This window comes from Oncorhynchus kisutch, linkage group LG5 (genome assembly GCF_002021735.2).
Source record: "Oncorhynchus kisutch isolate 150728-3 linkage group LG5, Okis_V2, whole genome shotgun sequence".
Taxonomy (NCBI): Eukaryota; Metazoa; Chordata; class Actinopteri; order Salmoniformes; family Salmonidae; genus Oncorhynchus; species Oncorhynchus kisutch.
Window position 1 is genome coordinate 68,785,868 of NC_034178.2, and position 23,160 is coordinate 68,809,027.

Genomic DNA, 23,160 nt, shown 5'->3' on the forward strand with positions numbered 1-23,160 from the left:
CGTAGCCGGGTGATCATACAAGTCCAGTGTGTGGCTTCAGGCAGCTAGCGGCACGGGGCTAGCAGGCTAACAGAAAGGACTTAGAGGGATGACGCCACGGGGGGAGAAGGCATACAGCTCAAATCGAAGTTGAGTGTCAAGTGTTTTTTATTTTTGCCAAGTCATGTCTCAAGTACAACAATTTGTGACTAGAGTAGTACTCCAGTCCAAGTAATGTGACTCGAGTCCACATCTTTGTTATTTGCTAAATCAAATTACATTTGGATGGATCTTAATTATAGCTCTCCGGTTTCCCCTTACCAGTGTTGAGACATTTTAAAGCAGAGAATGCAAGGCTCCCTGGCGAAAAGAAACCCCCTGTTAGTCTAGGGTTAATATAATTCATATGAACAAGTACAAGGCTGCTGCTGTTTGACAGTTTTCATTCTCCCTAGGGGCATGCATTTTTTGCCAGAATTTCTTTAAAACCATGTGACCTCTTTTGAAAATATCTATACAGCTAAGTGGAAGGTAGCCTAGTGATTAAGAGTGTTGGGCCAGTAATCGTAAGGAAAGCAGGCTTTCATCAAGGATCTCTCTGTACTTTTCTCCGTTCATCTTTTCCTCAATCTTGACTAGTCTCCCAGTCCCTGCCACTGAAAATCATCCCCACAGCATGATGCTGCCACCACCATGCTTCACCGTGGGGATGGTGCCAGGTTTCCGCCAGACGTGATGCTTGGCATTCAGGACAAAGAGTTATTGGGTTCATCCGACCAGAGAATCTTTTTTCTCATGTTCTGAGAGTTCTTTAGGTGCCTTTTGGCAAACTCCAAGCGGGCTGTCATGTGCCTTTTACTGAGGAGTGGCTTCCATCTGGCCACTACCATAAAGGTCTGATTGGTGGAGTGCTGCAGAGATGGTTGCCCTTCTGGAAGGTTCTCCCATCTTCACAGAGGAACTCTAGAGCTCTATCAGAGTGACCATCGGGTTCTTGGTCACCTCCCTGACCAAGGCCCATCTCCACCGATTGCCCAGTTTGCCAGCTCTTGGAAAAGTCTTAGTGGTTCCAAACTTCTTTTCCATTTAAGAATGATGGAGGCCACTGTGTTCTTGGAGACGTTAAATGCTGCAGATCTGTGCCACTAAACAATCCTGTATCGGCGCTCTACAGACAATTCCTTCAACCTAATGGCTTGGTTTCTGACATGCACCATCAAATGTGGGACCTTATATAGACAGGTGTGTGCCTTTCCAAATCATGTCCAATTGAATTTACCACAGGTCAATCAAGTTGTAGAAACATCAAGGGAGATCAATGCAACCAGGATGCACCAGAGCTCAATTTCAAGTCTCATAAATGGTCTGAATACTTATGTAAATAAGGTGTTTATTTGTAACACACTTGCTAAAAAAAAAGTCCAAATCAGTTTTTGCTTCATCATTATGGGTTAGAGGCAAAACGTGATCAAGTTTAGGATAAGGTTAACGTAACAAAATGTGGGAAACAAATCAAGGGCTCTGAATACTTTCCAAATGCACTAGATGAAATGAACATGTTAGTAGCCTACATTGTGACAACTTGTCCTAGAAATACAGTACATGTCAAAGTTGAGCCGTCTGGCTCATGTCTCAACCTCTAACTACTCTGCTGTATTAGGCCCTGAAGGTGAGCGACCATTACCCTGTGGAGGTAGAGCTGAAAAGGAAAACACCAACAGAACAGAGTAAGCAGCATCATTGATCTTTATTCTGAATCTCCCAAACTTTCCTCTTAAAAAAAAGTCAAAACGGGGTATTAAAACACAGAACAAAACAGCATCATCTTTACAAATATCACTCCACACATACACAAAAAAAACTATGCAGAAAAATGCAGATAAGTATCACTGATTTTCAGGCTCTGCGACTGGGAAATAGAACCCTGTACATGGACAGGAGGACGGAGGAAGTGAGTGAAGAGGTGATGGAGAAGAAGCCTTATCCAACCAGAGAAGCTGAATTTAGAGATACTGGTGCTAAAGATGCAGATGGTCAACCTTGGGAAAAATGACATTGAACTTACCACAATACTAGTCATATTAGCACTGTATGCGTGTTTAATGTAGCTAATGATCTAATACTGATGTGTTTCTTAACAGAATCTCAATATAGATTGAGTGAAAATACTGCAGTAGTCACAATAGTTTATTTCAGAACTTTCTTGACAAGAACACATTGGAAATTATTCAAAAGGGTCATTACATGTTTTTCCTCTTTCTACAATGGACCCAAATGAAACAAATAATGGGGGGGGGGGGGGTTAGCAGGAGTTGATTGACAGGGGGCTGCGATTCAGCAACAAATGAGTACATGGTCTTCAAATGTATAATCACTTCTTTCCAGACTTCTTGATTCCTCCACCAGCTGAAACAAAAAAAGGAAAATCAAGAGAATGAGAAAACCACTGAAAAATATGCTCAACTTTTTCTAGAAAACTTAAGTAGACAGAGGGACTACTGAAACAGCTGTGGCAAGCAGAGTACATTGAATGACAGGGCAAGAAAATCCAGAAAGCTGAACACTGCCACCTAGTGGCATCAGAATCACTAGAGCTATTCTCCTCAGCTCAGCGTTGACTTGCAATGCTTTTTCTTTGGGCTAATGGGCGTTATCCGCTGCAGTATAAAACAGTTACAAACACAAGGCAAGGTCAAATAATACTCTGCATATGTGGAATCAGTGTATGGGTTGTTGGGTAGATTTGGGGCGAATTTAAAGTTCACCTTTTGATTACTTTTGGCTGTTCAGTAAATCAGAAACACTTAAGAATCCAGATTAGATTCGGATCGTCAACAAAAACAAATAAATGATTGTTACTTAATGGTCCCTTTCCTGCTGCTTTCGTCTTCAACGCATCCAAGGCTTTCTGGTCTTCTTTCTGCTTCTGTTTGAAGGCCATTTCATCCTGGATTTGACATAAAGCAAATGTGATACGGATTACAATGGAAATACACTAGGCTGCTATTTAATTCCAAACATTTAGAAGAAAAAAAACACTGAGTGTTCCCTCATTAGAATAGTTTATTACACGATATAGGCTACATATAACATCGTGCAAACAATGACAAACTCACATCATCCATCTCCTTAGTCGCTTTCTTGGCAGCTTTTAAGGGCTTCTTTTTACCACCTATGAGACAAGAACATATCCCATTCAATCAATATGAATCAATGTATCGTGAATGAATGAATGAATACCGCATAAGCGCGTCACACACAGAAGCCTTCAGAAGGTAGGAAGCTTGCTAGCTAAACTGCTCATGACATGCGGGATAGTGCCACACTTTACACAGCTGACCATTGAGAATAACTCTGATATATGTATTACCTAGTAGCAGTTAGTAAGATGCTTGGAGCAAACAGTAATGCATGGGCATATATGGTACATACAAATGCCATCACAGTTTTTAAAGATTCAGCTTTCTAGCCTAAATTAGTAGTAAGGCTCGCCAGCTATTCCAGCTAGCTAGATATATACATTACGTTGCATGGGTTGCTAACCAACTTTCTATCTAGTAGCGTCATTATTACTTTTCACCTTAAAATAAATATCGAGGTGCATGTCAAATATTTAAATGTGAATCTCACCTTCTCTTCCGGACATATTTGCGAGTGTTTCAATAAAATCTCAATAAAACAACTGAGCTAGCGTGTCCGCAGTTGCTTTCTAACAGAGAGGAAGAGGCTAAGCGAGAAATTCTACTCCGCCAAAAGTCTGTCCACGAAAATAAGCTTCTTCTTCTTCTTCTTCTTCTTCTTCTGGTTTATTGGCGAACTACACGCAAAATGTGTATTGTCGCCATCAACTGGACGGGGGTGAAAAACTTCACCAAAGAAAAGTAATTCCAGTATCGGGAAAATATAATGACCAAAAATCCACACAAACAACGAAAAAACTATTAACAGTACCAGTCAAAGGTTTAGACATACCTACTCATTCCAGGGTTGTTCTTTGTTTTTACTATTTTCTACATTTTATAATAATAGTGAAGACGTAAAAACTATGAAATAACACACATGGAATCATGTAGTAACCAAAAAAGTGTTAAACAAATCTAAATATATTTGAGATTTGAGATTCTTAAAAGTAGCCACCCTTTGCCTTGATGACAGCTTTTCACACTCTTGGCATTCTCTCAACCAGCTTCATGAGGTAGTCACCTGGAATGCATTTAAACCAGGGACTCTAGTGACATCTCTTGCACTGAGATGCAGTGTCTTAGACCGCTGCGCCACTCATCATGGATATAAGCTGTTATAGTGTGGACATTGCCCATGAGGGCATCCACCATTTTAAAGGAGTTAACTGGGTGGTGATTCCTGAGTTGGGAGCAATCTGCCAATGAAGAAAAATAAGATGGACTGCTTTAAAATTGAGACAGCCTCAATGACGCTGCCCATGCTGTCATAGACACTATAATGGCACAGATACAAAGATGAGTCCTAGCTATATCTATCTCTTTGGCCTGTTGTTCGCATGTTTATTTACTCTCTCATTGACTAGAATGGTCCCACCTGATCTGGTCTCTTCCTGCATGCTTTACATCAGAGAGGAAGAGGCCCAACTCGGTGGGAAATCTGTCTCCCTCCAGCAGGTGGCTATTTTTGTTTGTTTCGCTCACCAAGCATGTGGTTTTCAAACGGAGGTCAATGAGAGTGACGAATTTGGTCAACCAAAAAATGATTGGCTTATTTGCTATGTGAGGTTTATTTGATCGAATAGAAGTTTCATAATGCTTACATTGTTATGACTGTACTGGTATAAGTAGGACACGTAACATTCCGGAAAAAACACTTTATATTGGAGTTGTCTCGAGATTGCTATGCATACGCATAAAATAGGGCTCCCGAGTGGCGCAGCAGTCTAAAGCACTGCATCTCAGTGCAAGAGGCGTCACTACAGACACCCTGGTTCGATTCCAAGCTGTATTAGAACCGGCTGTGATTGAGCGGCGCATAATTAGCCCAGCGTCGTCTGGGTTTGGCTGGTGTAGGCTGTCATTGTGAATTAGTTCTTAACTGACTTGCCTGCCTAGTTAAATAAAGATATACAGGCTGTTGACGTCAACAACCCTCATCAAATATATATTTTTTTAAATGACAAAAATGAGATGTATCCACTAATCCAAAGAAAGAATAGGCGGGAGCTAGACAGACGTTTTGTGGACAACGAATACCACTGTTAGGGCAGAGACATGTATCTTGTCAGTATATCCATAATCTTTGTTTACATATTTGAGAACGCGTATTTTCTTTGTCAGAGCGGTCACTTGACTATCTTAGCAATATATTAGACAATCTTTGTTTCTAATCCGCGCTGTTAGGACCTTACTTCCACTCTAAACCGGATGCAGAATGTTTGTGATGTGCCTGATCATAAACATTTTATGATAAAATTACTCTCTACGTTTTGTAGCCAGCTGATAATTTGCTTAATACTTGAAGACAACCGGTACGTGATTATTCTTATTATGTACAAAAAACAAACAAATCAGAGAGCAATAGCCAGGATTAAAACATGATGTGTATTTAGCCCAGGGTTGCCTAAAGCAAGTTTGAAAACTCAGCTGCTAGCTAGGTAGCTACGCTGGCTAGGCCGATATCTATGGTAATTCATTGGGCGTCTAAACCACTGCATCATGGATGACATCCAAAATGGCCATAGATTTTCAATGAATCCATTAACACCAGCATTGTAGAGGTCAACCGAGCTTCTGCAGTGCTGCAAAAATGTAGATATTATCCTCCAGATAGCCCAGCATATTTGAAGCAGAGGTGATACAGGAAATGGCACGGGGAAGTACAGTAACTGAGACACTGGCGTTTTGGAAGATCTAACTCTAGCGAACTAGACTGTAACGTTATTAACTAGAGTTATTCAATAATTTTTGACAGCTACGTCGAAACATTGATAAACATTCATTGATACATCAAACATCAACAGGCTTTGACTACTGTACTGTCTTGTTTATTATATATATATATATATATATATATATATATTTTTTTTGTACACAGGTGGCAGCTCCAATGTCTTGTGCTTTAGCATCATAGTGAATATAACCGACTGGCTTCTCAATGAGGTACAGAGGTAAACAGCTCCTACCATGGTGCCATGGAACATCATGTCTCTACCGTTTCCACATCACTGGCACGGTTAGAGGGACAGTGTCTTTCAGCAGGGCCTACAGCACACAACAACAACCGCCGCCATCTTCAAAAGATGACGGAGCAGACAAACCTGTTGTTCCTATTCAAGAGCGTGCTGTGGCTACAATACAGAATCTGACTGACTTGGGGAAGCAGTGGGGGCAGAAGTCAGTGAGCACTGCCTCAAACACAGTTAACTACTGGTGGGAGAGGTACGAGGAGTTTGTCGGCCTGAATGAAGTCCGAGATGCTCAGTCTCAAGTCACAGAGGTAAGTCCGTATGGAAGGCAAGTCAGGAAACTGAAGGTTGTGGTATTTTCCTCTAACTGTATCTTGCTATTTCATCACTTGAGGCTTAGTGACCACATGACCTTACAAGAGGGAAAACTCTGGGTCCTGTTGTCTGGAGACTTATAACTAGTGCCCAGAGTTCTTCCTGCTCAGGTCAAGTAGTCAGGGAAACTCCTGTTTCTATTTCTCACACAGTTTCCTAAACTTGTAATCTGAACAGCTCAAGACCCATAGCCTATAACTAAGGTCTATATCTAAGGCCTCAGAGGTTTTTCCGGTCAGATCATATACTTTCCCTAAATTTCTAATAATCTGTATATTTAGGCAGAGAGGGCCTTCATGGTGGCCAGAGGCATGGTGCGTGAGGCCCATTGCAGTCTGGAGGCCCTACAGGTCAAGCTGAAGGAGGTGAGGGACCGACTGGATCGGGTCTCACGAGAGGAGGCCCACTACCTTGAGCTGGCCACACTGGAGCACAAGCTGCTGCAGGTAATACTGTTAAGAGACATAATCAGATGTACAATCCATTGTTGAATATGAATGTATATTTTTGTTGTCACATTGCCCAATCCCATGAAAATACACACACGCACAGACGCACACACACACACAGTGTCAGCTGCAAAGCAGTTTGTTGTGCTTGAGTTGAAGAGACTCACATTGGCGACTTTAGTTGTTGTATACATTTCTAATGAAGAAAATAAGACATTCTCACTTTTGTAGGAGGAGCGTCGCCTGCGGACAGCCTACGAGAATGCAGAGGGTGCAGAACGAGAGAAGTTTGCCTTATTCTCAGCTGGTGTGCGTGAGAGCCACGAAAAAGAACGGACTCGGGCGGAGCGCACAAAGAACTGGTCTGTGATAGGCTCAGTGCTCGGAGCTTTGATAGGGGTCATGGGGTCAACCTATATCAACAGAGTACGCCTACAGGAGCTGAAGACCTTACTACTGGAGGCTCAGAAAGGACCTGTTAGTCTACAGGAGGCTATAAAAGTCCAGGCCGGTATGCATAAGTCTCAACAACAGGAGCTGAGAGGCCTTATAGACACTCTGAGGGTAACTCTTCAGCATAGAGCAGCTCAGGTGATAGCTGAGAAGGATGTGAAGAAGCCAGTGTCTGTTCAGGTTCCGGAACCCATCGTGGTTCCACCCCAGCCTTCTCCAAGTGCCTCCGAGGCAGTTCTGAAAGAGATATGGTTCTATAGTCAGAAAGCACAGAGTCTTCTAGAAGGCATCCAGCCACAGCTAGGTCAGCTTGAACAGAGTGTTGGGAAGGTGGAATCAGAACTTCTGGCTGTTCAAAACTTGATAGAGACTTATCATAGGGAAGAAAAGCCGTCAGTAGTTATAAGTCAGCAAGATTCCCAGATGTTTGTTTGCGACACTAAGAGCGTCATGCAAGGTCTTGACCAGACGGAGAGAAGACTTGAGGCCTCAATAAGCCAGACTACCATGTACAACACTGTTCTGGCTTACGGTGCCCTTGCTGTCACTGTTCCTGCGCTGTATATCCTCTTTAGAGGTGTTTGACTAATGTTATGTACTGTAAGAGTGATATTAATCTTACAGGGTCCATCTTGATTTACAATGAAATAATTACATATTAATATTCTGATTGCTGTTTGTTTTTACTACAGGCAAAATGAACCATGCACTGATGTTAAATCAATACTGTATATATTGAGTGTGAAGCTAAAATAATTTGGTTGCATTATCTAGATAAAAAGCAAATGTAATACATTGTCAAATATTTGAATTAGAGTACTGTCTATTAAAATGTAATACATTGTCAAATATTTTGGCATCTTTTTAATGGTTGGTGGCAGGGTAGCCTAGTGGTTAGAGCGTTGGACTAGTAACCGGAAGGTTGCAAGTTCAAACCCCCGAGCTGACAAGGTACAAATCTGTCGTTCTGCCCCTGAACAGGCAGTTAACCCACTGTTCCTAGGCCGTTATTGAAAATAAGAATTTGTTCTTAACTGACTTGCCTGGTTAAATAAAGGTTAAAAAAAATAAAATAAAAACAAATGTAAATAGTTCTAAACATTAGTGCAGAAATAATGTATAATTCCTGTAAAAAATGAGCGTAATATGTCATGTGTATTTCACAAAGAAAAGATGGCCAGTATGTGAGAGAACACGGCACAATTCTGTTTCTCACGTCTTCAGTAAAACAACTGATAATCAGCTACCCGGCTTTCTGAGTGAAACAAATCGAGCGCATCCTAAGTATCCTGCTTTACATTATATTGACCTATCACAGAGTACTCTTTTTGCTCTGACCACTGATAATGCTGCTCTTTGGTACCATTATTACATATTCATGATATTTCGCGCGTTTTGTATATCACGTGATTATTTCGCGGGAAAAGTAAGTGGTAAAAAAAAAAAAAACTTTTGCGTGGCAGCAGTAGAGACAAGCAAGCACGGAATAATGGCGGTGAGTGTTTATTATCAAAATCTGCAATATATTCACCTTATATGTATCAACATATTTCTTATTTGACAGATAGTTGATTGTTTATTTCACGTTTATCTATTCCACTTGCTCTGGCAATTGTAAACATGTTTCCCATGCCAATAAAGCCCATTGCATTGAAAGTTGTTTATGTTCCTTGATAAATTATCTGAGGATTTCTGTTTTTTCGTGAAGTCTTTTGCTCGCCAGTCAAAGTTGAGAAAGTGTTAAGAATCGACTCACGTTGTCTGGGACAGACAACTCATGTGCTGGTTAACGTTATATCAATAATTGTATTAATCTTCATTAGTTCGCTAGCTAGCCAGACATCAAACTGATCTCAAATCTGTAGTTGTTTATATTATATAGGTAAGTTCAGTGTTCATTGCCATGTAACGGTAACTAAATTACACAAAAAAAATGTGATCTGCATGGCTTCTATTGTTAGCCAGGTAGCTAAAGTGTGCCATTTTGTCAGCCATCATAGCTAGGCACATCATTGTCACTATGAAAGTTAGCTGCTAATAGCGTTGGGCCAGAAATGTCGCTGGTTCGAATCCCGAAGCCGATCAGGTGAAAAATCTGTTATGTGCCCTTGAGTAAGGCACTTAACCCTAATTGCTCCTGTAAATCGCCCTGGATAAGAACGTCTGCTAAATGACTAATTTTAAATGCAACAATAAATTACTGTTAACGTTAGCTAGCTGGCTAGTAAAACTGCTTTCCACAGTTTGAGCTTCTGTTCACCATCTTTAAGGAATAGGTATATTAATCTTAGCTAGCAAGCTATCTAGCACTAAACTATGTGTGTTGAGACAATAGCTGGACTCTGTAATATATGAAATGCAACGTCTGTAGCAAATGCAACAATACATCTGACTTGACTGCTTGTCTTTTTTCCTGTTGTCAGGATTCATCTGAGTCATATCACCTGGCAACCAGCCCCAGCAGATTCTCCAGGCGGGGGGAACTGACCTCCAGCCCCGGGAGAGACTTGCCCCCCTTTGAGGATGAGTCTGAGGGGCTCCTGGGTGAAGGCACTCTGCCTGGGGAGGAGGATGAGGGAGATGGGGAGGAACTGATTGGAGATGCAATGGAGAGGTGAGCAAGGGAGGGGGGGGGGGGAGAGGTGTTCAGACCCTGTAGTCTTGTACTGTAGTGCTTTACGTGTAGTGTTTTCAGGTTATAGCTATGTTATCGCATGTTTACTAAGCACCTATACCACAAATTATATAGGTTTATAATACAATATGATTTGCTTATACTTTCTTCCCATCCCTCCCCATGCAGAGACTACCGAGCCATTCCTGAGCTGGACAGGTATGAGGTGGAGGGTCTGGATCTTGATGAGGAGCTGTCGGAGCTGTCTCCTGGAGCCAGGGCTGCTGCCGAGGACGCTATGAGGAGGAGAGACCGGGAGCAGGGAGGCAGGCTGAGGAGAGGACTGCTGTATGGTGAGAAGTTCTCTTTTTCATAGTCTGTTATATATTTTCTGACCATAAGATTAGTTGTTCTACTCTTAGATAGTGGGATTGAAATGACACACAATGGTCAGTTTTTTTAAGAAACTCCTCATCACCTTTCAACTCTCCACCTCCTCATCACCTTCCTCTTCCTTCTAACAGACAGTGAGGATGAGGATGAAGAGCGCCCGGCCCGGAGGCGTCGCCTGGCGGAGCGGGCTGCAGAGGGCACTGGGGTGGACGATGAGGAAATGATTGAGAGCATCGAGAACCTAGAGGACATGAAGGTAATAAAATATTTATTATATTCATTCATATTATTGTATTTTTACCTACCTTGTACAACACGTGCTATACAAATGGATTAATTGGTTGGTGGATGTATTGATGGATGGATTAATTGGTTGGTGGATGTATTGATGGATGGATTAATTGGTTGGTGGATGTATTGATGGATGGATTAATTGGTTGGTGGATGTATTGATGGATGGATTAATTGGTTGGTGGATGTATTGATGGATGGATTAATTGGTTGGTGGATGTATTGATGGATGGATTAATTGGTTGGTGGATGTATTGATGGATGGATTAATTGGTTGGTGGATGTATTGATGGATGGATTAATTGGTTGGTGGATGTATTGATGGATGGATTAATTGGTTGGTGGATGTATTGATGGATGGATTAATTGGTTGGTGGATGTATTGATGGATGGATTAATTGGTTGGTGGATGTATTGATGGATGGATTGCTTGCAGGGCCACTCTGTCAGGGAGTGGGTGGTCATGGCCGCGCCTCGTCTGGAGATCTACCACCGCTTTAAGAACTTCCTGCGCACCCACGTAGATGAGAACGGGCACAACGTCTTCAAGGAGAAGATCAGCGACATGTGCAAAGGTACACATACATACATACATTGACACACCTTCAAATGTGTTGATTCGGCTTTTTCAGCCACACGCGTTGCTGACAGGTGTATAAAATCGAGCATACAGCCATGCAATCTCCATAGACAAACACTGGCAGTAGAATGGCCCGTACTGAAGAGCTCAGTGACTTTCAACGTGGCACCGTCATAGGATGCCACCTTCCCAACAAGTCAGTTTTCAAATCTCTTCCCTGCTAGAGCTGCACCAGACAACTGTAAGTGTTTGTTATTGTGAAGTGGAAATGTCTAGGAGCAACAATGGCTCAGCCGCTAAGTGGTAGGCCACACAAGCTCACAGAATGGGAGTGCTGAAGTGTGTAAAATTTCTCTCCTCGGATGCAACACTCACACCTGAGTTCCAAACTGCCTCTGGAAACAACAAGAAAGGTTTGTCGGGAGCGTCATGAAATGGGTTTCCATGGCCGAGCAGCCGCACACAAGCCTAAGATCACCATGTGCAATGCCAAGCGTCGACTGGAGTGGTGTAAATCTCGCCTCCATTGGACTCTGGAGCAGAGGAAATGCGTTCTCTGGAGTGATGAATCACACTTCACCATTTGACAGTCTGATGGACAAATCTGGGTTTGGTGGATGCCAGGAGAATGCCACCTGCCCGAATGCCTAGTGCCAACTGTACATTTTAATGGAGGAGGAATAATGGTCTTTGTGGTATTTATTTTTTTAATGTTTCGGGCTGGGCCCCTTAGTTCCAGTGAAGGGAAATAAAATGGCATTCTAGATGATTCTGTGCTTCCAACTTCGTGGCAACAGTTTGAGGAAGGCCCTTTCCTGTTTCAGCATAATAATGCCCCGTGCACAAGGTGAGGTCCATACAAAAATGGTTTCTCGATCAGTGTGAAATAACTTGATTAACCTGCACTGACCTCAACTCCATCAAACACCATTGGGATGAATTGGAACGCTGACTGCGAGCCAGGCATAATCGCCTAACATCAGTGCCCAAACCCACTATAATGCTCTTGTGGTTGAATGGAAGCAATGTTCCAACATCTAGTGGAAAGCCTTCCCAGAAGAGTGGAGGCTGGTATAGCAGCAAAGGGGGGACCAACTCCAAATTAATGCTGAATATTTCAGAATGAGATGTTCGCCGAGCAGGTGTCCACATACCTTTGGTCATGTAGTGTATTTGTATTGTTAGAGCTTTATTAGGTCTGTTCTGAAGTCGGAGTGCAGAGTCACAAGGTGACTTGTAATTTTCAGTATCTATAGTAGGGCTGGGAATTGCCAGGGACCTCGATACGATATTATAATACGTAGGTGCCGATTCAATATGTATTGCTATTCTCACGATTCTATATGTATTGCGATTTGATGTTCCTAACATTGCTCGCCTATACCTCTGCTCTCGTCTCTTTGCAGCAATGAGAACTAGTTTTGATCAGTGCTGAAAACCATGTTGGCTCACTATTTTTGTTTAAAGAGGATAGAGAACAAACTATATGAACTACAACATTAGGGATTCTGCACCTGGCTTTACTTGAATTGATCTTTGAAATGGGTTGACCTTGACTGTGTCCAAAGGTTCACGGTCTTGACGATAGACTACATTACTGATGTATTTGATCCAACCCCATCCAGAGAACAAGGAGAGTCTGGTGGTGAACTACGAGGACCTAGCAGCCAGGGAGCATGTCCTGGCCTACTTCCTGCCCGAGGCGCCTACTGAGATGCTGAAGATATTTGACGAGGCAGCCAAGGAGGTAGTCCTGGCCATGTATCCAAAATACGACCGCATCGCTCAGGAGATCCACGTCAGGATCTGCAACCTGCCCCTCGTCGAGGAGCTGAGATCCCTCAGGTTAATACTGATCACATGTCTTCCATGATAAAAAAAAAAAAAAGTAGACTCAGCGATACAAATTTAGCATTAGTAGATCAGGCCCGACTTTTGCAATAACAACAGAGCGAGAGGCTCGTCTCCTCTACAGTTGTCACAGAGCTACAACGTGGCAGTAGAGTTGAGGGAACTCGCATGCACACAGGCTGATACTGAGCCTCTTGCATCACTTCCTCTCGAATAGGATTAATATGAATGCTTTTTCTCCTCTCCAGACAACTCCACCTGAACCAGTTGATCCGTACCAGTGGAGTGGTGACCTGCTGTACAGGTGTTCTCCCTCAGCTGGGAATGGTCAAGTACAACTGTAACAAGTGTAACTTCATCCTGGGGCCTTTCTTCCAGTCCCAGAACCAGGAAGTGAAGCCAGGTTCCTGCCCTGAGTGCCAGTCTTTCGGCCCCTTTGACATTAATATGGAGTTGGTGAGTCAGTCGACCAATAGAAATACTCTTTAAAAAGGTTAGAAACATGAGTGGACCAATAAAAATAGTATCTAATGAGGTTGAACCAGGAAGGGAAGCCAGGCTTCTGCCTAATAGATAGACTAGGCAATAAATAAGATTTTTTTATTTTTTTATTTATCAGACTGTGTACCAGAACTACCAGCGAATCACCATCCAGGAGAGCCCCGGGAAGATCGCCGCTGGCCGCCTCCCACGCTCCAAAGATGCCATCCTGTTGGCTGACCTGGTGGACCAATGCAAACCTGGAGACGAAATAGTGAGTTTGACTCCTAACAGAACTAGTCTCTCTAATTCTCAACACTGTAGGGCAGTGTAACATTGTCTGCTTGTGGGATGTACGGGGCTGTGAGACAAAAGAAACATGTCATTGCATCAAGTATTATTTTAGTAGGTACTTGATGAATGCGAGGCCATTCTGAACAGCCATGTTTTTTACTTTTATTTTCTCATCCCAGCAACATGTCTGGAGTTAACATTCTAGATGCTTCTTGTCAAAGAGAATGTTAACATTCTAGATGCTTCTTGTCAAAGAGAATGTTAACATTCTAGATGCTTCTTGTCAAAGAGAATGTTGAGTTAATAACCTAGCTAGCTGGTCGTAATAACTGCTCTTTTCCTCCAGGAACTGACCGGGATCTACAACAACAACTATGACGGCTCTCTGAACATGGCCAACGGCTTCCCAGTGTTCGCTACGGTCATCATGGCCAATCATATCGCTCGTAGAGACAACAAAGTGGCCGTGGCTGAGCTCACTGACGAGGACATCAAGGCCATCGTGGCGCTGTCCAAGGATGAGCGCATCGGCGAGAGGGTAAGTTAGTAACACCTACTGGTAAACTGTCAGACCATGAGCACATCAGAGAGACTCCATTAGGAGGGACTTTGCTGGTGTCGACGTCAGACCACGAGCACCTCGGAGAGAGGGTGAGTTAGGTGGTACCCTGCTGGTACGGTAGGGGGGGGACCCTTGCTGGTACGGTGGGGTGGGGGGGGGGGCGTTGCAGTTCTTGTCACAAACCGTTGTCCCTACTACCATGCCCTGTTCAAATGCACGTAAATATTTAGTCTTGTCCATTCACCCTCTGAATGGCCACATACACAATCCATGTATCAAGACTTTAAAATTCTTCTTTACCCTTTCTCCTCCCCTTCATCTACACTGATGGGTGACATCAATAAGGGATCATAGCTTTCACCTGGTCAGTGTCTATAGCAACTGTTAATTGTCAATATCTGTAGATTGGCTTTTAGTCATATTTTCTTTCGTCTCATCCCCCCCCCACCGTGTCCACCACCTGTTCATCCCCTGGGCTGTCTCCTGTCTCTCTGCAGGTCTTTGCCAGTGTCGGCCCCTCCATCTACGGCCATGAAGACATCAAGAGAGGCTTGGCTCTGGCTCTGTTTGGCGGAGAGCCCAAGAACCCAGGTTGGTGAACCATTCAGCATCAGCGGTAGCCAACGCTCCTTCTGGAGAACAACCTTCCTTTAAACTGAGTTGGCTGTTTGATAAAATAAAAAAGCATTTTCAGTAGCTTTTTTGAATGAGGGCCACCCTGATTGGCTGCTCAACCCTCTGCTATGATGCTTCTATCATTTATCCTTCCTCAGTTCTGGGCTTTTACCTTTCCCTCTTTTCTCCAGGTGGGAAGCACAAGGTGCGTGGTGACCTCAACGTGCTCCTGTGCGGTGACCCCGGTACGGCCAAGTCCCAGTTCTTGAAGTACGTTGAGAAGGTGGCCAGCAGAGCGGTGTTCACCACAGGCCAGGGAGCCTCCGCTGTGGGCCTGACCGCCTACGTACAGAGACACCCGGTCACCAGGGAGTGGACCCTGGAGGCTGGAGCCCTGGTGTTAGCAGACAGAGGGGTCTGTCTCATCGACGAGTTTGACAAGGTGAGAGGGAGAAAGGGTTGATATGATGGGAGAGAGGGATTTGGGTTAGACTAAGACTCTAGAGGCTAGGACCCTGGTGTTAATGGACAGAGGGGTCTGTCTCATCGACTTTAAGGTGTGGGGGGAGGAAAGGAGATGGTTAAGATGAGGGGGGGTTTATGGTGGGGGGGGGTTAGACTTGGGAGACCAAGTATATTTTCAGCCACATCTAACAATAACATGGAAGTGTAGGTTTTCCTGTCTGTGACACTCCTGTCCCCCTCCTGTAGACTGCAGTGCTCAACATGTCTCTCCTCTCCAGATGAACGATGCAGACAGGACCAGTATCCATGAGGCCATGGAACAACAGAGCATCTCCATCTCCAAGGCTGGCATCGTCACCTCGCTCCAGGCACGCTGTACTATCATCGCTGCTGCCAACCCTATCGGTGGTCGCTACGACCCGTCTCTGACCTTCTCTGAGAACGTGGATCTGACCGAGCCCATCGTGTCTCGTTTTGACATCCTGTGTGTAGTCAGAGATACTGTGGACCCAGTGCAGGTAAAGACTATTGGCCAACTTCTCAGCTTTCTGTTGTTCTCGCATCATCCCTGTAATGATTTGTTAGTTAGCTGATTGAATTGACACTTGTTCTTTGCAATATTGCAACCTTCTAACATGTCTTTGTCCCTCATTTACAGGATGAGATGCTGGCTCGTTTCGTGGTGGGAAGCCACATCAAGCATCACCCCAGCAACAAGGAGGGTGGCATGGCTGGTTTGGAGGAGGTGGTTCTGCCCAACACCACAGACGTGCCTCCTATCCCCCAGGAGCTGCTGAGGAAATACATCATGTACTCCAAGGAAAGGGTCCGGCCCAAACTCAACCAGATGGACCAGGATAAAGTGGCTCGAATCTACAGCGACCTGCGCAAAGAGTCCATGGTGAGTGTGTCACAACTGGTGGTTCGAGCCCTCAGCCGGTAAATCAAATCAATTTATTTATATCAAATCAAATTTATTTATATAGCCCTTCGTACATCAGCTGATATCTCAAAGTGCTGTACAGAAACCCAGCCTAAAACCCCAAACAGCAAGCAATGCAGGTGTAGAAGCACGGTGGCTAGGAAAAACTAAGACTGTAAGCTAGCTAGCTGAGCTAAAGCCTGGGGAGATAATGCAAAGGCCCTTAGCTGGCATCGGTCGATTTCATGTTTCAATTTACTTTCTGAGTTGATGCCGAACCTGAAACGGATACTTTTAACATGTAGTTGTATTTTATCCTTGAGGGGTGTCGTGACCTTCATATGTCCAAACTGTCTACTGTCAATAACAATTGAATAACTTAATGTGTCTGTGTAGGCGACAGGCAGCATCCCCATCACGGTGCGTCACATCGAGTCTATGATCCGCATGGCGGAGGCCCACGCCAGGATGCACCTCCGAGACTACGTAGTGGAGGACGACGTCAACATGGCCATCAGAGTCATGCTGGAGAGCTTCATCGACACTCAGAAGTTCAGCGTCATGAGGAGCATGAGGAAGGTAAGCCCCTGGGAATGTGCTAGACTATTCGTGGTTCGTGTTCACTACAGCAAATTGTAGCAGACCGTTTTGCAGCGGAAAAGGGTCATATGTGTTCTTCTAGTTCTGTGAAGGGTAAGATGGTGCAGGAGGGAGGAAAAGCCCAACATAGATTTGTCTCCACTTAAGTGGTCATACACTATTAATATAGAAGGGTTGGACTGTCTGTCACAACAAGGTGAATACAGTGTGTAACACTGGCATTTTGCGTATCAACTATGCAATTCTCTGTCCAGTTACGAGATCCGAGTTAAAAGTATGCAGAAATGAATAGGGCCTGATTTGGGTAAATCTCACATCCCGATTCTCGAACTGCAACACACAGACATTGTGTCAACGGACATGGAGATGAATACATCATTATTGAACGTAGCTGCCCCGTGTCTGCCCCCCCCCCCCCCCCCCCCTCCTGTTTGTTGTGATGCTGAGTTTGCCGACTGTCAGCTGTACGTCAACACATGGACAAATCCCTTTCCGACCCCGTGTGTTGTGGAAAGGTGAACACTAATTGTTTCAAGCTAACGTCAGTGAACATAAGATGGACGTTCAGTGGGCTCTGAAGTGCCAGCAGTTCACTCACATTTGCTATTCAAAGAAATGGAAATACGAAAAATAACTGGTCGCGTTTGTGGGAGTGGGATACACATTTTAATTCTGCATCCCATTGGTTGTATTTTCCATTTAAGATTACGAGGATAGACGGACCTGATAGACGGTAACAAATTTTGATCCACGTCACAAAAAGTATAATCAAAAAATAAATATGAACCTCTTGTCATTAAATGGAGTCGTGAGTTTAGAAGACGGCGCGATGAAGACTGAACGAGTGTCCGGTATTTAGTTATAGAGGCAATGCTTCTAAAACGCCTTGGCACTAGATTTGAGATTGTATCAATTTCAAAAATCTGAAATGATGTATGTGCTGCAAAGAAATACAAAGAGCACCTTTTACATAGGCTGAAACACTGGCCTCTTCTAGCGGTCAGATTCTCTTTACGGTAGCCTACTGAACGGCGGTCAGATTCTCTTTACGGTAGCCTACTGAACGGCGGTCAGATTCTCTTTACGGTAGCCTACTGAACGGCGGTCAGATTCTCTTTACGGTAGCCTACTGAACGGCGGTCAGATTCTCTTTGCGGTAGCCTACTGAACGGCGGTCAGATTCTCTTTGCGGTAGCCTACTGAACGGCGGTCAGATTCTCTTTACGGTAGCCTACTGAACAGGGGTCAGATTCTCTTTACGGTAGCCTACTGAACAGGGGTCAGATTCTCTTTACGGTAGCCTACTGAACAGGGGGCAGATTCTCTTTGCGGTAGCCTACTGAACGGCGGTCAGATTCTCTTTGCGGTAGCCTACTGAACGGCGGTCAGATTCTCTTTGCGGTAGCCTACTGAACGGCGGTCAGATTCTCTTTGCGGTAGCCTACTGAACGGCGGTCAGATTCTCTTTGCGGTGGCCTACTGAACGGCGGTCAGATTCTCTTTGCGGTAGCCTACTGAACGGCGGTCAGATTCTCTTTGCGGTAGCCTACTGAACGGCGGTCAGATTCTCTTTGCGGTAGCCTACTGAACGGCGGTCAGCCTAGTTAAGCTTTGTGTAGCCTGACTCTTACCATAGGTGTAAATGGAATGCTGTCAAAGTATTCCAACATTTTGCAAGACTTGATTTAGTACAATTGCGATCAGACTCACAAACAGCATGTGCACGAGGGGGGGTGGCAGAATCTCAATTCGGCGCGTGTTGAATCTCAAATTTTCTGCATGCGTCTGGCACTCTTAAAAGGTTGGACAGGGTTGGCAGGTCTGCTAAACTTATCCCTTGTTTCCTCCTCTCTCTAGACGTTTGCCCGTTACCTGGCGTTCAGAAAAGACAACAATGAGTTGCTGCTGTTCATCCTGAAGCAGCTGGTGTCAGAGCAGGTGGCGTATCAGAGGAACCGGTACGGAGCACAGCAGGACACCATCGAGATCCCAGAGAAAGACCTGGTGGACAAGGTAATGAGCTGTTAGTCATGAAGCTGGTGTCTTAATGAATGGTGTAAAATGTATTCCTTTCATTTCTACTGTAATGTACTATACCGAGCTGCTAACCATGGTGCAATCTCAATCTGAGATGGTTTCCTCTCCTCTCCCTCATTGTATTCTAGCAAGATGCGTCAGCGCCGTGGTACGATTCAGTCTTAGTCCTGCATTGAAGCTTTGCCTATTTGATGGTTCGTCTGAGGGCATGGCGGGATTTCATATAAGTGTCCCGCTCCTTGAAAGCGTCAGCTCTACCCTTTTTAGCTCTGTGCAGATGTTGCCTGTAATCCTTGGCTTCTGGTTGGGATATGTACGTACAGTCACTGTGGGGACAACGTCATTGATGAAGCCAGTGACGGAGGTGGTGTATTCCTCAATGCCATTTGAAGAATTCCGTAACATATTCCAGTCTGTGCTAGCAGAACACTCCTGTAGCATCCTCGTCATCTGACCACTTCCGTATTGAGCGAGCCACTGGTACTTCCTGCTTTAGTTTTTAGCTTGTAAGCAGGAATCAGGAGGATAGAATTATGGTCAGATTTTCCAAATGGAGGGTGAGCTTTGTATTGCTTCTCTGTGTGGAGTAACGGTTGTATAGAGTAGTGTGAAGTTGCTTTCTATTTCTGTTCTTCCCCTTGGGGACAATGTTTAAATTGGTTGTCAATGCTGATATAAACTGAACAAAAATATAAATGCAACATTCTATATTGACTAGATTAAACATCATTTGGGGCTATTTGTGAAGTTCAATAGTTTCCCCCATAAACAGTGCATTCGGAAAGTATTCAGACCCCTTGACATTTTCCACATTTTGTTACGTTGCAGCCTTATTCTAAAATGGATTAAATTGCTTGTTTCCCTCAATCTACACACACAATACCCCATAATGACAAAGTGAAAACGGGTTTAGATTTAAAAAAAAATTGTATTAAAAATCAATCTGAAATATCACATTTTGGGTAGCCATTTGATTTGGTGTTCAGTCGTCTTATGGCTTGGGGGTGGAAGCTGTTTAGAAGCCTCTTGGACCTAGACTTGGCGCTCCGGTACCGCTTGCTGTGCGGTAGCAGAGAGAACAGTCTATGGCTCGGGTGGCTGGAGTCTGACAGTTTTTAGGGCCTTCCTCTGACACCGAGTGATCGGTTTGGCCAGGGGGCCAGCTCTAGGAAGAGTTCTTGGTGGTTCCAAACTTCTTCCATTTAAGAATGATGGAGGCCACTCTGTTCTTGGGGACCTTCAATGCTAAAAAAATGTTGGTACACTTTTCATTTTGTCATTATGGGGTATTGTGTAAATGTTTGAATAAGGCTGCAACGTAACAATGGGGCCTGAGTACTTTCCGAATGCACTGTACGCTGATAAAAAATGTAAACACAACATTTTTAAGGTGTTAGTCCCATGTTTCATGAGCTGAAATAAAAGATCCCAGAAATGTTCTGTACGCACAAAAAGCTTATTTTTCTCATTTTGTGCACAAATTTGTTGACATCCCTCTTAGTGAGCATTTTTTTTTGCCAAGATAATCCATCCTCCTGACAGGTGTGGCATGAAGAAGCTGATTTTAACAGCATGCTCATTACACAGGTGCACCTTGTGCTGGGGAGAAAACGGCCACTCTAAAACGTGCAATTTTGTCACAACACAATGCCGCAGATGTCTCAATTTGAGGGAGAGTGCAATTGGCACGTTGACTGGCTTTGTGGTTATGGAATTGCCAGACATAAGTTACTGACAACTAACACAATTGCATTTTATCCATGACAATTTGAATGCAAAGGAATACCGTGACGAGATCCTGTTTTTTGCGGGGGTGGTATCTGTATTACCGGTCATGTGACATCCATAGTTTAAGGCCCAATAAATGTATTTAAATTGACTAATTTCCTCATATGAACTATAACTCAGTAACAATCTTTTTGAAATTGTTGCATTTTTATTTTCGTTCGGTATAGTTGAATTGTTCTGTTCTCTCCTTCCCCAGGCCAGACAGATCAGCATCCACAACCTGTCAGCGTTCTATGACAGCGAAGCGTTCCGATCCAACAAGTTCTCTCACGACATGAAGAAGAAGCTGATCCTGCAGCAGTTCTAAGTCTGTCCATCTGCTGTTGCCTGGGGGGGGGGGGGGAGACTACCTACTGTGTTCTAAATGCACCCTATTCCCTATGTAGTGCACTACTTTTGGACCTGGGACCATAGGGTAGTGCACTAGTTTTGGACCAGGGCTCACAGGGTGCTGTTTGGGGCACTATCTCAGTCTGGATGTGTAAATAATTGTAAATATTTGTCACGCTGTTGGGAGAATTCTAATAAGTCGTAAAATGGCCAATTTCTTAGCAATGTTACAATTAGTCTGGATTCATTGTATGACTTGTGTGAATGTAACATGTATATTTCTTCATTATGAACTTTTCAACTTTCTCATCTTAGAACACAGCTTGTGTTGTCAAATTGAAGTGTTTTTGTAATGTAATGGTTTAGCTGTATTCATGTTTTTGAAAGATAAACTACAATAGTTCTGGGTTAATTTTGGTCGACCCAGAACTAAAGTATTGCAGAATTTGACTGCACCATGTACACTTAGCAAAAAATAATAATAAACAGAACATGTAAAGTGTTGGTTTCATGATCTGAAATAAAAAAAATACCTTATTGTACATTTTTCTCATTTTGTGCACACATTTGTTTTCCCCTGTTCGTGAGCGTTCCTCCTTTGCCAAGATCATCCATCCACCTGACAGGTGTGGTCTATCAAGAAAGTTGATGAAAAGGCATCATTACACAGGTGCACCTTGTTGGTTCCATTAATGTGCTGTTTTGTCTACAATGCTACTGATGTCAAGTTGAGGGAGCGTGCAATTGGCATGCTGACTGCAAGAATGTCCAGAGCTGTTGCCAGAGTGAGTATTGAATGGTAATTTCATTACCATAAGCCACCTCCAATGTTGTTTTGGAGAATTTGGCAGTATGTCCAACTGACCTCACAACCGTAGACCACATGTAACCACGCCAGCCCAGAACCCACACATCTGGCTTCACCTTTGGGATGGTCTGAGGGTGGGTGCTGAGGAGTTTTTCTGTCTAATAAAGCCCCTTTGTTAGGAAACAACTCATTCTGATTGTCTGTGCCTGGCTCCCCAGTGGGTGGGCCTTTGCCCACCCATGGCTGCACCCCTGCCCAGTCATGTGTAATCCATAGATTAGGGCCTAATGAATGTATTTAAATTGACTGATTTCCTTTAATGAACTTGTACTCAGTAAAATATTAAAGTTGTTGCATTTTATATTTTTCTGTATATATTTACGTTGTCTGTCTGTGAGAGGTGTTGTGGATAGTCTGTGATTTCAGGTTGGACTCCGTCTTCTTGTTGTAATATGGTTTTCATCTGTACCAATGACTTTATGCTGACCTTCATGCATTCCAGTTCTGGTCTGGGACTGTAGAATTCAGGGATTTTTGTTAATAAATGACAATTATTGAAGCTTGTCATGTGTACTGAAGACATGGTCAGAAAGTGTATTTAGGAGGACCCAAAGTGTCATTTGCGGACAGTGTGTCACCTGCTGCCACTGCAAGGTTCAACATCTGTAGTCCTAGTCGCCTGCTGCATGTACAGCTCTATCAGCGAATCGACATTTATGGTCGGTGTCGGTGACGTAGAATACACATTGTTATAGCCTCGAGTCTCGCCATTCATAAAGGCGGTTTCTTCTGGTTAAAAATCACTGCAACCAGTTTTCCATCCAACCATTCTATGCAGATTTTTTATTTTTATTACTTAACCTTTATATAACTAGGCAAGTCAGTTAAGAACAAATTATTATTTACAATGACAGCCTACACCGGGCAAAGCCGGACGACGCTGGGCCAGTTGTGCGCCGCCCTATGGGACTCCCAATCACAGCCGGTTGTGATACAGCCTGGATTCAACCAGGGTGTCTGTAGTGACATCTCTTGCACTGGACCGCAGTGCTTTAGACCCCTGCGCCACTCGGGAGCCTGGAGTAATTAGCTGACGCATGAAAAAAGTGATTACTGGGCTGAC

The 23,160-nt window shown here is 43.8% G+C and overlaps 3 protein-coding genes and 1 long non-coding RNA gene across 4 annotated transcripts; 3 read left to right on the top strand and 1 right to left on the bottom strand.

Annotated features, from left to right (window-relative positions):
• The first annotated feature begins 1,570 nt into the window (after positions 1 to 1,570).
• Positions 1,571 to 2,084, top strand: LOC116374243 (uncharacterized). The gene is made up of 2 exons (XR_004210112.1): positions 1,571 to 1,706; positions 1,880 to 2,084. It is a non-coding gene; the product is annotated as an uncharacterized LOC116374243 (long non-coding RNA).
• On the bottom strand, positions 1,708 to 3,785 carry LOC109879090 (translation machinery-associated protein 7-like). Its single transcript, XM_020471276.2, has 4 exons — positions 3,610 to 3,785; positions 3,096 to 3,151; positions 2,839 to 2,926; positions 1,708 to 2,385 (listed from the first exon to the last, which is right to left on the bottom strand). The coding sequence occupies exons 1-4, from the start codon at positions 3,623 to 3,625 to the stop codon at positions 2,351 to 2,353; spliced, it is 195 nt and encodes a 64-aa protein (XP_020326865.1). The 5' UTR covers positions 3,626 to 3,785; the 3' UTR covers positions 1,708 to 2,350.
• Positions 3,786 to 5,354: 1,569 nt separating this feature from the next.
• Positions 5,355 to 8,877, top strand: ccdc51 (coiled-coil domain containing 51). The gene is made up of 4 exons (XM_020471280.2): positions 5,355 to 5,473; positions 6,040 to 6,441; positions 6,787 to 6,951; positions 7,186 to 8,877. The coding sequence occupies exons 2-4, from the start codon at positions 6,100 to 6,102 to the stop codon at positions 7,990 to 7,992; spliced, it is 1,314 nt and encodes a 437-aa protein (XP_020326869.1). The 5' UTR covers positions 5,355 to 5,473; positions 6,040 to 6,099; the 3' UTR covers positions 7,993 to 8,877.
• LOC109879087 (DNA replication licensing factor mcm2) lies at positions 8,441 to 21,771 on the top strand. Its single transcript, XM_031825729.1, has 16 exons — positions 8,441 to 8,902; positions 9,831 to 10,021; positions 10,211 to 10,374; positions 10,546 to 10,670; positions 11,142 to 11,280; positions 12,911 to 13,130; positions 13,385 to 13,592; positions 13,756 to 13,890; positions 14,257 to 14,448; positions 14,970 to 15,063; positions 15,279 to 15,529; positions 15,831 to 16,070; positions 16,211 to 16,453; positions 16,871 to 17,053; positions 18,932 to 19,087; positions 21,096 to 21,771. Exons 1-16 carry the CDS (start codon positions 8,543 to 8,545, stop codon positions 21,204 to 21,206), a joined length of 3,012 nt encoding a protein of 1,003 aa, XP_031681589.1. The 5' UTR covers positions 8,441 to 8,542; the 3' UTR covers positions 21,207 to 21,771.
• Positions 21,772 to 23,160: the final 1,389 nt, after the last annotated feature.